General features: G+C 41.4%; 1 protein-coding gene across 2 annotated transcripts in view; it reads right to left on the minus strand.

Moving 5' to 3' along the window:
• Positions 1 to 469: 469 nt before the first annotated feature.
• ETS2 (ETS proto-oncogene 2, transcription factor) overlaps positions 470 to 14,660 on the minus strand; it is a 29,590-nt gene continuing 15,399 nt past the window's right edge. For both annotated transcript variants that reach the window (XM_083171699.1, XM_083171698.1), the window contains exons 2-10: positions 10,441 to 10,517; positions 8,029 to 8,149; positions 7,792 to 7,911; positions 6,272 to 6,472; positions 5,836 to 5,916; positions 3,928 to 4,143; positions 3,562 to 3,825; positions 2,657 to 2,775; positions 470 to 2,410 (exon numbers count right to left, since the gene is read on the minus strand). In XM_083171699.1, the coding sequence (XP_083027825.1) occupies positions 2,195 to 2,410; positions 2,657 to 2,775; positions 3,562 to 3,825; positions 3,928 to 4,143; positions 5,836 to 5,916; positions 6,272 to 6,472; positions 7,792 to 7,911; positions 8,029 to 8,149; positions 10,441 to 10,512 (1,410 nt within the window). In that variant the 5' untranslated portion in view covers positions 10,513 to 10,517 and the 3' untranslated portion in view covers positions 470 to 2,194. The remainder of the gene's footprint in view (positions 2,411 to 2,656; positions 2,776 to 3,561; positions 3,826 to 3,927; positions 4,144 to 5,835; positions 5,917 to 6,271; positions 6,473 to 7,791; positions 7,912 to 8,028; positions 8,150 to 10,440; positions 10,518 to 14,660) is intronic.

Below are 14,660 nucleotides of genomic sequence, written 5' to 3' on the forward strand. Positions count from 1 at the left end.
AGACAATTGTGTTCAGACTTTAGGATTCTAGTAGCTCAAAACTCACACATTTTTTTCCATGACAAGTATCCCGGGTCTTTCCAGGTCAATATATCTCCGGCCAAATATATTAAATGCACCCAACAGACCCCTTTCTTCAGGAATTATGCACAATTTTAGCTACGTCAGTGCTACGTTCATACTATATTTGTATGAATCATCTTTCCCTCTGTACCCAAAACCTGCTAGATCCAGGGTACACGATAGATGCCTCATAAGCATGGTGTTATAAAATCAAAATAAGAGAATATATTCTGCATTGATCTAAAACAAACTTTGGGTCTAACAGTAACCACAATATAATATCCAAGATCATGAACATCAGCTGACTATCAAGAGCTGTGACGGCGTGTGATCAGAATGGACAAAACAGTGAAATAATGAGGGGGGAGAATAGTCACAAAACGAATAAAACACAAAAAAACATATAGAACGTCCCAACAAAAAAAAAAGTTTAATTAGAATTCGTTCCATTGGCATCTCCTACGGTCCCAACGACTTTATACAGAAAAATACGCTTTATTTTACAAGGCACTTTCGTTAAAAAAATACAATAAAACTTTCTTAAAAGACAAAACAAGAGAAACAAATAAAATAACACATGTCCAGTAGAATATTTTGCAGTAAAAATAGCTGCTACACAAAATTCCTCCACAACTAAGGAGTGGAGGCAGATATGATCGAGATACAGCATTCAAATCATGAAATCTGTTGGCATTAGAAATACAGCAAAACCCAATATATACAGGATTGGGAAACCCTTTATTAGAAAACAAAGTGTGGAATAATCCGGTCCTCTACAGCGTTTTATGGTGTGAACCAAAATCACATGAATGCAAAGTATCCAATCACTAGTAACATATGACTAAGCCATTAAATGTTCATGAGGCACCGGTTACTAGCGAATGGATAGTTTACATTCCTGTATTTCTCCAGCACCCAATATGGCCGCCTCCAGTCAGACTCATGCCCTTCAAATCAGAGGATTGGCAATGTGCAGTGTCACCTAACTTTATTTAAATCACATTTGGAAAAAATAGTCTGCTCATTAATGCAAGCTCTAAAGGACTTGAGGGGTTATTCAGAAGTAATTTGTAAAGCCCAAAAAATATCTATGCCCAGATTTTTCCACTATGTGCAGAACCTACTTGGATAGTGCAATAGGCTGATCAAGGCCGGAGCGGACGTCACAAACCTTCCCTGAAACTCCTGGGCTTTCCTGACACTCCATGAAAATGGCCAGATTCCAACCCCAAACTTTGCTTCCTGTCAATCAACTTGCGTACGGCCAGCCATAAAAAAAAGTAGAAGGAATTTATCTCAGGATGGCCTTGAGCATGTATACTACGAGCCATACGCAGTCGTTCAATTTGCCGCCGTGTGATGAGGGCTGATTAACCCCCTTGGTATTATAGAGCAAATATAGATACACAAAGCGAAAGCATTTTAAATGCTGTAATTAGCTCTTTAAAAAAAAAAAAAAAAAAAAAAAACAAGACGCAAATATCATCAACATCTGAAATTCAAATAATAACGACAAGAATAATAATATAGTTATCCCTTCTGGAACAAATAATAATAAAGCAAATATGAAAAACTCTTAATAAAATGTACATGCGGCTTGAAATGGTTTGAAAAAACAAAAACAAACAAACAAAAAAATCACAATGGCCATAAAAAGTAATGAGAGGAAAAATTAGGTGTTCAAAAAGTGCAGTCTCTGAGACCATGGTGGATTAGCGATTAAAATTGTGAGAGGTTTTTGTCCGTTTTAATATTTTACAAAATTAAAAACCACAATTCTGATCACGTGTGATGTCATTTAGGTTTGGTTGGCTGACGATTCTCCTCTCCACCTTTCCCCCCATCAACACAATGAATGTTTCACACTTCCCTGTGCAATTGTCTTTAAGTTAGCACTGTAGTCTTCTTAAGCGCCATTGGTTGCACCTCCGGAGCGTCTCAAGAACACATCAAAAAACCCACCAACTAGAAGGTCTCAATTTGTTGGCCTGCTGAGCCCTCAAACAAGTCCACGATATTGGTCATCTATAAAGGTCCATCAATAGTGACTATAAAGGGTCAGTTTTTGGGAGTTGTTTTTCACAGTACAATTGTGCGCTTTTGGTCAACGCTGTTCCATCCATTAGTCCATTCATTCATCGTTGTCCGGCTGAACGTCAAGCATTGTGTGTAGTTCCTCCGCTGTGTAGCCCAGTAAGTTATGTAGATCGCACACAAACCGGTACACGTAGCGCTTTCCTGACGTTTTGTGAATAATGTTCTTATCATAATAGTATCTCAGTCCCCGGCTCAGCTTCTCATAGTTCATTTTAGGCTTATTTTTCCTTTTTCCCCACCTCCGTGCAACCTGAAAAATAAAGTCACGTAGTATAAAAATGATGATTGGCGTATGCTGGACACTGGTGTACATATATTGAAATGGACTTCTGCCTTCTAATCAGCCTGGGAAGTTCTCATGACCAGCAAGCGATGGTTGATAACAAGCAGCTGCGATAACATTCCCGATGACTGATATTTTGCTAGACGGATAAGTTAATCTATTTAAGTTAGGCCTGTTGCCAGCCTAGAAACTATGGCCTGCTAGAGTACAAACCTCGTCTGGGTCGGTGAGCTTGAATTCCCATCCATCCCCAGTCCAGCTGATAAAGGGTTGGCATGACTTGTCAGTCAACAATTCCAGCAAGAACTGCCATAGCTGAATTGGTCCACTCCCTGAAATATAATAAGCAACACAGTGTTAACATGGTCTGTATCCCCAGTTCTCTCCATACCATTGCTTTTACACCAAAAGAAAATGGACGAAGAACCTAGCACATACTAGAAAATTCTAGACACAATGGGGAATATTTACAAAAATGTGAGCTTCTAGAACTGGAGTTAATGTCAGATTCTAGCTATTATTTTCTAGAAGGTGCTAGATAAATGAGAAGTAGAATTTTATTGGTTTCTATGGGCAATATCTCTACTTTTAAAAACTCGCATCCCGGGGGTGCACAGTGATAGATCAGAGGTTACACGCATAATGTAAACCTAATTTCATGCCAGCGTTCAGCTCTGTGGTTCATTTGTAGAGGCCACAGTGTTGGCCCAATAAACAGTTAAGACATACAAATAACGGTATCTGAAGGATAGGCCGACCTTGGCAAAAGGTCATGGAGTTTTTCACAATTTTTTTCTTTATTTTTTGGGGGGGACTATCAAACTTTACCACGTGGACTCCGATTGGGAATGATAAAGCGTGCCAAGTGAAATGTGGTGAGCAAAGCCATGAGAGGGTACGCAGCACACTAATTGGGGGTCGACAGGCTTAGATTTTGACATAGGTACTAAACAACTCATGTAGACTTGGTTGAAGTCAACCTATTGCTGTCTACCGAGACACAAAGTCATATATAGAAAGGTCAAGGACATACTAGGATATTGGAGGTTAGAGAGGAACCAGCTTTTCAATTAACAGTAAACCTTTGTGTACAAGACACACTCCATTCATTACCTTACCTGTGAAACCAGCAAGAATAGCTGCTGGGATAACTGGTTTGCCCTGTTCCATTGGGTCGTTTCGGTCTTGAATGTAATCTTTAAAAGACATGGATGGTTTGTTTAAGCACAAGGACTGGTTGGCTTCTTCCTCAAAACTCTCATAGGATGGGACACGCTGCATGTCCACCAAGGAGGACTGGCTGGTCCACGACTGGAGAAGGGATTCTGAGCCTTCAAAACTCTCTGTGCCACTGTCCACAGAATCCAAGTCTATGGATTTGCCTGGTGGAAATTGGAAGAGTAAATTAATTTAGGCCTCTTCTATTGTAAACGATTATTATGCAATAAAGTTACACACATACATCCGTTCCTCTCTGGACTTACCAGAACTGAGAGAGTTTAGTAGCACATTCATGTTGTTTCGCCCAAAGTCCTGGGTCACAGAGGAGTAATTCGATTTCATACATGAATAACTTTGGAACTCTTGTTTAACCGGAACGAGATTTGGGACTTGGGGCGCTTGGCACAGATCACTGTATATTTCGGTTTTGGGGTAATTGGGAACTTGTGATCCACAATGCGAGGGATCCATACTGAAGCCTAAAAAATACAAAATAAAGATGGTAACATGTAGAGTAAAATAGACGCATTTCATATACAACAACATATTATTTAATAACAATAAATTTGGACTGGCTTGGGTATTCCGCCCTCCTGCTTCAGTTTCCTGCCACCCCGATACTTATTTCAAGTTTATGTACCCTGTAATTGTCCTATATTATCTTTTCGGAAACTCACTGGGGATCTTGTTTTGCCCATTTCTTCATGCACCTCTAATACCCCTTTCACATGGCGATCCTGGGTCTGATGCTTTCACACTAAATCCGTGTCACCCATTATACAGAGGGTAACCCAGGTTTAACCCTTCTTATAACCTTGGTTCAAATTGCCGGGTTGTTCGACCCAAGTTATAACACATGGTGCTTTCACACCACAACTAGACACGGGTCCATACCTCACCAACCTGGCAATACCGCAGGTCCGATATGAAAGGGGTATAAGTGGGCGCTGCTGCATAGCCATATAAATAAAGGATATATTATTATTAGAAACTATTAAAGCTCCAACATTTAAGACTTTTTGGGGGGGGTATTCAATCCTGGCTGAATATGCACTTTTCACCTGTTTTTAGCGCGTAATCGGCTCGACCAATTCCATCCCTGTGCTGATTTTTTGGCTGAGCAAAAAATCCAGCATCGGCGAAAACCACACACAAATCGGCGGAATTGCAACGAATTCACGCAAAAATGTACTCAAAAACGGTCGGAAGATGCCCATGATTGAATACCGATAGGCGATTCCTTTTTTTTTTTCACTTGGCAAAAAATTAGTCAGAGATTGAATACCCCCCTTATGTGTGGCATAATCACTCTCAAAACCAACACTTTTGGGTGACCTTACCCTTTAACTGTGATACCCAATTGCAATACAATATACTGTATGTTTCCTAGTAGTAAACTGAAATCACAGGCAGCACTGGGCAGACTTTACCTATACAATAACTATACAGTACTGCGCATTCAGAAAATCTACAATATAGTGTTAGAGAGGTTATCCTTAATTAAACATTCATATGAATTTACAAAGATCATTTATTCACCAGCACTAGAATCGGTACTTATGTAGTATCTGGGCTGCCGATTTTTTGATTGTATGCCTTAAGTTAAGGCATACAATCAGATGCGATGCGATGCGATATCGCATCGCATCGCATCCGATATCGGATGCGATGACCCGATTTTTCCATAGGAATCAATGTTAAAATGATTCCTATGGAAAAATGGGTCCTTTTCATACCCCTACTATCCAAGTGGGCATGGAGTTGGATATAAACCTGTGGCGAGCGTAGCGAGCCACCGAGCCCGAAGCGTGGCGAGCGAAGCGAGCCCCGCGAGGGGACGGTATTCGTCCCCTCGCGGGGCTCGCTTCGCTCGCCACGCTTCGGGCTCGGTGGCTCGCTACGCTCGCCACAGGTTTATATCCAACTCCATGCCCACTTGGATAGTAGGGGTATGAAAAGGACCCATTTTTCCCATTGAATTCCATGTTAAAATGGACTCAGTCCATTTTAACATTGATTCCTATGGAAAAATCGGGTCATCGCATCGCATCGCATCGAATCGCATGGTCGCATGCGATGCGATGCGATCTCCCGATCCGACCCGATTTAGAAATCGGCAGCCCAGATACTACATAAGTACCCTAGAATCAGTATATAAAAGAGACACTTACCTAAAGAGTCATTGCTGACCCACTGGGAAGAGGGACATTGCCTGGAGCTGGCCATATACTGCTCCTGGGCCTTCTCCGGTTCTGAAAGATAAAATAAAGAACCTTGTTTAAAAAAAAGTTACTAATTTCCTTATCATTTCCAATAATATCTTTGGAATAGGTCTTTATGGGGAGTCACTTTATGGGACAGAAGGGTGGAATATTGTGAAGGATCCAATGGTAAAATAGCGACATTGACCACTGATCCAACTGTAGATTTTTAAAATGACAGTTATGGTAATATTATGTTAAATAAACCTATATAATCTGTCTTCATACATGATCTATAGCAAAAGGGGACAGCCCTATAACAGAGAGATTGCTTGTTTTTCAACTGAGCACCCCCCGTAGTGTTTTGTGGACCACATCTATTGCATTTACTCAGCTGTATAATTACCTTTCATCATCTGTTCCAGATGCTCCCAGAGGATGTCCCCCACAAAGTCTGGGGCCAGCTCTAAAAAATGTTCTTTTCCCAGATTACACAAATCCCGGCCGGTCATGATAAACTTCTGAAAGTTCACGTTTGACAAAGAAAACTCGTTTACGGCCCATAGAAGCCACTGGTAGACGTGGTTCTCGTTCCACAACCACGGATCTAGAAGTAAAGAGAGCAATGGAATTAATTGTGATCGTAAGAGGACCAGAATCAGTATAGAAGATGAGAGGAAACCAAAAAGGAGTTGGCGGAATTAAAATGCTCTGCACTACTCTGATTTTATAATGTTCCAGATGGACACGCGCGCGCGCGCGCACACACACACACACACACACACACACACACACACGTAACCAAGAATTCTTCCCTAAATTAAACCAGTACAGAATCTCTCCACAAGTTCCATTATATATCTATCTATCTATAACAAACCAATTTGCGGATTTATCAATTTGAACATATGCAATAAGTTTTTAAAACTAGTTGCGTAAGATAAAAGGTGCATCAGCCAATAAGCTCCTCCTACCTGTAGTGTTTGAAAATTGACAGTTCGGAGCCGATTGGCTGGACACCATTCCAGCCAATACAGAACTAGTTTTAAAACTTGTTGCATATGATAAACTCATTTATAAATCAGTTTTCTTTCCTTTATATTAAGATTTTTACCTTTATTAAATACACCATGGACAATTATTGTTTCATGAATGAAACGAACTTAAATGGTTATATTATATAATTTGCATCTTTAAATGTCAAAGTTTGATGATTTGTTTTTGTATTTCATATTAACAGACTATTAAATCCTACATTTGTTAGAACGATGTCATGATCTATTAATTAAGAAAAAAAAAAAAAGTTTCTCTATCTAGTCTGGGGAAATTGAAAACCCTGTTCTCCGAAAAAGGAGCGGAGATGAGTAACACGGGGTCACGCTGAGAAATCTAAGAACATGCTCTAAATTTTTAGCTGTTGCACAACAGACTTAAAGAATGGAAATTCCTGTGACATCACACTCATTCAGCTTCCCCCCCACACACACACACACACATCTAGGCCTCGATAAGTACTAGTTCCATTCTTAAAACAAACAGCATCTGTATCTTATTTTACAAGGAGGTTGATTTCAGTATGGGTGGCATATTATGCTTATCCCGGAAGCCGGGTACAATATAAACACAGGCGGAGATATAAAAACTAGACAAACTATACGATCAAAAAGGGAGCAGCTTTCTAAATGCTTTGGGGAACTGAACAGATTAGATGTGACACTACTCAGTGCATGCTCAGCAATAGTGCAATAAAAATTCTAGGACCTTGTAGCTTTCAAAACTAGTTCAGGTTCTCTTCTCTGCCTGGGGCTGTTGCTCTCTGATGTGGTGCTTCTTACCCAGTGTGGTCTGTATATCAGTGCTGAAATACAGACCAGCCTGTGCTAGAAGCACAAAAAAGGCAGAAAAGACTTATCGAATCGTACTTACTGTTGGGGATCCCAAGGCGCCGCTGTTCTTTCGTGAAACCATTAAATGTGGCCTTTAAAGCCTGGCTCATTACTGCTTTGCTGCATGGGGTCAGAAGGGGAAACTCACAGCCGTAGGAATCTGAAAAAAGACATTAAAATATTAATTTCATATTACGGATAACTTTAGCACCATTACATAATTTGTAGTAACCTTGTAGCTTATAGGGGTGGCAACCATTTCCATAGTAACACTTACCGTGCGACAGAGAGTCCAGGCCGGTGGGCACCGCCTGCTCCTCTTCATACCCATCATATGCGGAAAACAACCCAGTGAAAATAGACGTTGATAGGTTTACGTTGTCAAATGCCAGCTGCCTCTGTAAGAGATAGAAGTAATACAATAAATATTTACATTGCAGATAAAAAAACACCACAATAACGGACTTAATTCATAACTTTTTGAAAGATAGCACAAAAACAAAAATGTTTAAAACATTTTGGAAAAAAAGTGTAGAAACCAGTTGTAAACTAGATTTCCTCTGCACCCAAAATAAATGACAGTAGGAATCATCCTTTTTCATTATGTCCACAGCGAAGTCTTAAGGCAAGTAGCATGACGAATACAAGACAATGACAACAAGTTCAGAGATTATTATAAAACCAACCAAATAAGATCTCAACTGAATAAAACAAAAGGGCCACACTACTTCTAATGGAATTGAGTAATATTACTAAAAGCAGATGCACAAGACTGAGAATGCCGTCAGTGCTCATCCCATCTCATTAAATGAACAGTACGAAGCAGTAATTGCTGGTATAATTAGCAGTGTCTTCTACAAAATATAATATGGCTGCTGATGAATCTTCCGTACTTATAATTATATTCCCTCACAACCGCTGTGGAGGAACAAGGCTTTGTACCAACTGTGAGGACCCCTTCACATCACACGAACAAGGATCTATTCATTAGTAGGGCATGAGTGCTAAAAATAAACCTTGATATTCAGATCATTAAAGTCATTAGCTCCAGGGAAGAAGATGGAACACACCTAGAAAAGTCTACTGGAAAGTCATTAATAAATCAGGAGAAGTGTGAACAAGCAGTTGGACCTGAAGTCTTCAAATTATACAACCGGTCTAGTTAGAATGGAGGATTAAAGGTCTACGCAAAAAAAAAAGAAGCCACCAATAACAGAAGTAGGTATACGAAGACTGTATGATTTTTGGTTCCATGGCTGTTCAAACCCATTTAAATGCAAACTGGGTGCTTTCTAATTCTTCTTGAACAACTTTGGCTTCTTAACAAGCTTCGCCAACCATCCCCCAGGAGTTAAGATGAAATTCAACCATGTTCCAATAATCCTTTAGGGTAGCAAGAGCTACCATATGTGAACAGAGGAAGATTAGACAATTTGTACCAATTTAGGGAAAATTGGGACTTCTATAGTCAACCACCAACCGTGGTCTACCAAGTGGTGCTTGCACTGGTGTTGGGGGTGGGTGGGAGGAGTAAAAGTTTGAATACAACTTTATATAAAAAGTTAAAACTAGGTAGATAAAATAATTGGCACAAAACCCCCCTCAAAAAACAAACAATGTTGCAGTGACAAAATTACTCCATGTGCGCAGACAAAACCCACCGCATCCATCCCTTTAACAAACCAAACACAAGACAAAACAAATGTGTGTCTGTGTCAGTGCATACAAACGTGCATTAATCATAAGCCAAGTGTCTGGACAGGTTGGGACACTATGGCAGTGAGTCATCCCCTATCTGGTAAGGCGACTAAGGTGGGCGGAGTCACTTTGCTATGTGCAAATATTTGGGGCTGTGTCAGCGATAAGGAAACCTGCAGGGACACATACAATCAATTGGAATCCAGAAATTCCTCTGTTTAGCAAATGAATACCTAACCACACAATTCTCTTTGTTCGACATAGAAGAATTTTTTTTAAAAAAAGACAAAGATTCAGCACAAAAACAAAATTACACATAAAAGCGGCTATTTTGTGTTTCAGGTTTCATGTATGCCACTCCACCAACCTGTTTCACAAGACACAACCCTTTCAAGTATCTTACAAAAAAAACAAAAACACCTGAACAATTGCCACTTTTAGCACCTTGCTCTGGAGCTACAATGGAAAGAATGAAACCATCACCCATTGTAATGCTTTTGCCACAAACACACAAAAGAAAAGAAAAATGGAGGCCCCAGAGCTGGGTTTGCAAGGGGATCTTGGTGTCGGACACATTTTTAAGCATTTGCTAAAGTAAAATTAAGTCAGCAGGCATCCTCTACTAAATATACCTCAGCCAATAGGCAAGGGTGTAACTACCACAGAAATGGAAATACAGCTGCTAAGGGGCCAACAGCTGAAAGGGGCCCACCTTCCAGATCATTACATTGTCATTGCAGTATTGTTCCTACATGATGTTAGGGCCATGCAACGGATATTTGATTCGCTTAGAGAGGGATGAATATCAAAGCAATCAGAGCGGAGACGATTAGGAGGTTTTATTTCAAAACGCCAAAAGGGAATATAATGGTGTACAATATGGACGTAATATTTGAACAGATATTGAAAGCCACACTAGTATTTCTGCTCAATGCCCAAGTTATGGGGCCACCCTTCCAGATTTTGCAAGTCTCCCAGGTTGATCTCTTACCTTTAGGATTCCTCTATGCATGTTGTAAATGGGCGCCACTTGATCCATGTTGCGAATTTCAAACTCAGTCATTGCGCCTGTAACAGAAAGACATTAATTTTACACCTTCTGCCGTTCTCCGTCCCCTCAAGGTACAGAACATATCCACAGTCCAAGAAATCCCACGTTCCCCAAGCAACTATATATTTGGTAAGTGTTTGCCTCCATGAGGAAAGAGGGTGGACATGAGCTGATGTCACTCAATGTTCTTAGAGGGGGGTGTCTATGTCGTATGAGGGTACCGCGTCTCCTCCCCTCATTAGTGGTCAACCTAGACATGGTTGGCCCAGGGACCACATACCGGACATACAAGCAAGTGTAAATGACGCATTGTAAAGTTGTTCTGATTTCCCATAGGGAGTCTGGTGTTTTGTGCTCCTATTACTGTAGACTGAAATGATAACCTACTGTACACCCAGCGCTGGGCAGCTCTTGTGCTTCATGCACAATCTCAATGCAAGGTCTGTGGCTTTTGGCTTGCAGAAGACCTCCTTGAAGATTCACTACACATAGCGTAAACGGGCATGTCCAAACTATGGCCCTCCAGCTGTTGTGAAACAAAGTCCCATCATGTCTTGCTACAGTTTTCCTATTAGGGAATGCTAAAACTATGTGTAGTTTCACAACCGCTGGAGGGCCACAGTTTGGACATGCCTAGCGTAACCATCTTGGCTACAGTTTCATGGATCCCTTACAATCAGTACGCATTCGTAATTCAAAAGCAAGCTGCATAAAATAATAATAATACATATATTACTATGTAGTGTATCATTTACCATCTTATTCATACACACCCTATAAAATAGCTCCTTCAGTAAGGGGTCATTTACAGTAACCGTGTAAGTCAGTTATAGGACTGCAGGTTTTATGGTGAACATCTGAATGGTTATGGAGAGAGAGGCGCACGTGCTGGGAAACCATTTTACATGTACGGCCGCTGCTTAGCAACAGACTCATTCAGAAGCTCAGCACAAACAGAAGCCAGAAACTGGTCTGAATCCACAAGGCTGGCAGAACAGGAGACCTTACTCTCAGATATGCATGGGGCACCCGAGGGTCATGCCAAGGGGGCACCCGAGGGAGACCAGACAGAAATGTAGCATATTGTTCTATACTACAATCCAAGTACCTTATGTGTCAGATAATCGGTTCCCCCATACCCTATAGCAATGGAATCCGTATCATAGAGCACATGAAGTAACAATAACAGTACATGGTGAACTATAAAAACAGCATTCATTCATGACCCCATACTGCTCAGATTCTGGGAAGCTGCTAAAGGACACTCAGGGATTTGTACGTAACACAAATAACCCGCCTGTCAGTTTTGATGTCACTGCACAAACAAGGTGAGGTAACGTGAGCCACCGGCCTGTAACCTGAAGCCGCACACCTTTGTGCACTCAGGTCAGAGGCAGAAGAATGATTTCATAACATGTGACAGGTGCAACACGCGCCCAGATTATCCGCAGCGCCCTGACCATCCATGCGCTCCGTCTACAGCCCGACCAAGGGTGGGGATGGTATTGCTGTTGTGACTGCCAATCAGAAGGACACAAAGACTTCTGTTTCATTCATAAAAGTGCACACAGCCTAGAGGCCTAGGTACTGAGCAATACACAGTCACACAAAGGAAGGCGCGGAGAAACAGCCAGCAACCAGGTCACATTGTGGCAAAATGAGACAATCAATGCGGAGACAATCCCAAAAAAATAAGTTAAGCCCCCAACAGGAATTGCATGCGCACTTGCATTCCACAGCACTTCCACAGAGAGACTACTTCGATCACTCAGTCGCTGCCGAGAGATATGTGTGGAGTTTGTATATGCTCCCCTTAAATTGTGCAGGATTCCTCTGGGTGCTCCAGTTTTTCCAATCCAAAAATATACTGGTAGGCCAATTGGCTCTTGCCAAAAAAAGAACCCTAGTGGGCAAGTGTGTGCATCTATAGGAGCAGACTAGATGGGCCAAGTCGTTCCTATCTGCTGCCAAATTCTATGTATACGATTAATCTAGCATATAAAAACACACACAAACACACACACACCAGGGTTACCATTTGTTAGAAGTCCAGTAACCTACATGGGTGTTTTGTGCAGTGTGGAAGAAACCCATTCAAACACAGAGAGAACATACAAACTCCACAATCCCTGGTTACTATGGCTGCAGTGCCGTGAGGCTGCAGCGTTAAACCACTGTGACACCATGGCACCCTTTTGTTAAAACAGTGGTCTAAATTCAACCAAGGGTTATTGATAACAAATTTTTGTATATGGCCGATTTCTCACAATATGATTAAGGGGGGGGGGGGGGGGGGGACTGTTTGAGGAATAGGACCTGGCAGTATCACACATGCTGCATAGAGCCACAATTCCCATCAAACACCTCGCCCACTTAAGAAGAAACAAGCGTATTCAGAAACACTAGCATCAAGATATTCCATGGCCGTAGGCACGAATCTATATTGCATATATAGACCAATGGGCGCTGGAGGGTAGTATACACAAATTCAACGATGTTTCTCTCCCGTATAGATAGTATGGGGGAAAAAGAATACAAAACAGTGTATCAGAAATGTTGCAGTCTGATAATCAAAAAAGTGGGGTTCACGATGAGGGTAACCATAAGCGTACCATCACTCACTATAAGAGAGGTATAGACGTGCCCGTAAAGGTTTCTTTATTGGGGGTTCACCTCACGTGCGGTTACAAGAACAAATGGATGCGTACCGTACTCACAAGGGTATACGTAAATGCAGACGCATCAAGGTATCTTTCACTGTCAGAAGGTGGGAATACTCTCATGTAGGTATCAAACCTCCATATAAATGGATATAAAAACAAGAGAGCCCACTTTCAAAGATACGCAAATTTTATTCAGAACGGATAAACAAAAGTAACTGGGATAAGCTGGATGGAACACAAAACACGGTACCTTGAGGCTGGGGTATTGGCCTTATACCCCAGTCTATCACCGTCTGTCAGCATACAATCCCAGTCAAATTAACAGCAAAGTCCGCTCCTCTCCTGCCAACGCGTTTCGACAGGGGACCTGTCTTCTTCAAAGCCTTGTGAGTACGGTACGCATCCATTTGTTCTTGTAACCGCACGTGAGGTGAACCCCCAATAAAGAAACCTTTACGGGCACGTCTATACCTCTCTTATAGTGAGTGATGGTACGCTTATGGTTACCCTCATCGTGAACCCCACTTTTTTGATTATCAGACTGCAACATTTCTGATACACTGTTTTGTATTCTTTTTCCCCCATACTATCTATACGGGAGAGAAACATCGTTGAATTTGTGTATACTACCCTCCAGCGCCCATTGGTCCATTTTCCAGAGCAAGTTTTCCTACGTTTGGGTTGAGTGGTGACCCATCTTTGTGGATCCGGCTGAAGGAGGGCTTTGCGCCTTGGGACTTATTCTTTTTGTTTTGTCTATATTGCATATATAGATCACAATTTTGGAATCCTATCTTCTGTTAAAAAGCACTTACACATGGTCAGAGGTACCCTAGGTGTGACATGAGCCAGACACAAAGTACAATATAACCATCCCACCAGCAAAATCCTCCCTCCCCCCCCCCCCCCCCCCCCCCTCCCCAGGTGATCTTGCTGGTGGGATGGTTAGGTGGAGCGTGGAGGGGGTCAGTGCAATGACATGTGAGTACATACATTGTGCAGTACCCATATGGTGTGGCAAACCATCATTGCAATAAGGTGAAGTAGATATGAGGGCATTTAGATGCATCTACTAGTATTAAAAGCAGGCCTAATACGTTCCTACAGTATATACAGATTTGTACAAAGGACAATAGTCAATACAGGTTGAATCTCCCATATCAAAAATGGCAAATTTTCTGAAATAAAGAATTTTTGGCACGAGACCGAGATAGTGATTTTGGGTTTTTCATGGTTCCGTGTACACAAACTTTCTTTGGTGCACAAAACTATTGTATAAAATAATCTTCAGGCGGTGTAGAAGTCTACAGGACACACAAATTCATTCCTTGTTTAGACTTGAGCCCCATCCTCAATATAATATCTCCTAATGGTTCACTAATATTCCAAACTATGGAAACATCTGATATCCAAATTACCCCTGGTCCCAATAATGTTGGATACGTCAGACTCAACCTATAACATGAAGCAATGAGAAGGTGGTCCCAAACATCCCCA

The sequence above is a fragment of the Crinia signifera genome, chromosome 2 (genome assembly GCF_055691185.1).
Source record: "Crinia signifera chromosome 2, ASM5569118v1, whole genome shotgun sequence".
NCBI classification, from domain to species: domain Eukaryota; kingdom Metazoa; phylum Chordata; class Amphibia; order Anura; family Myobatrachidae; genus Crinia; species Crinia signifera.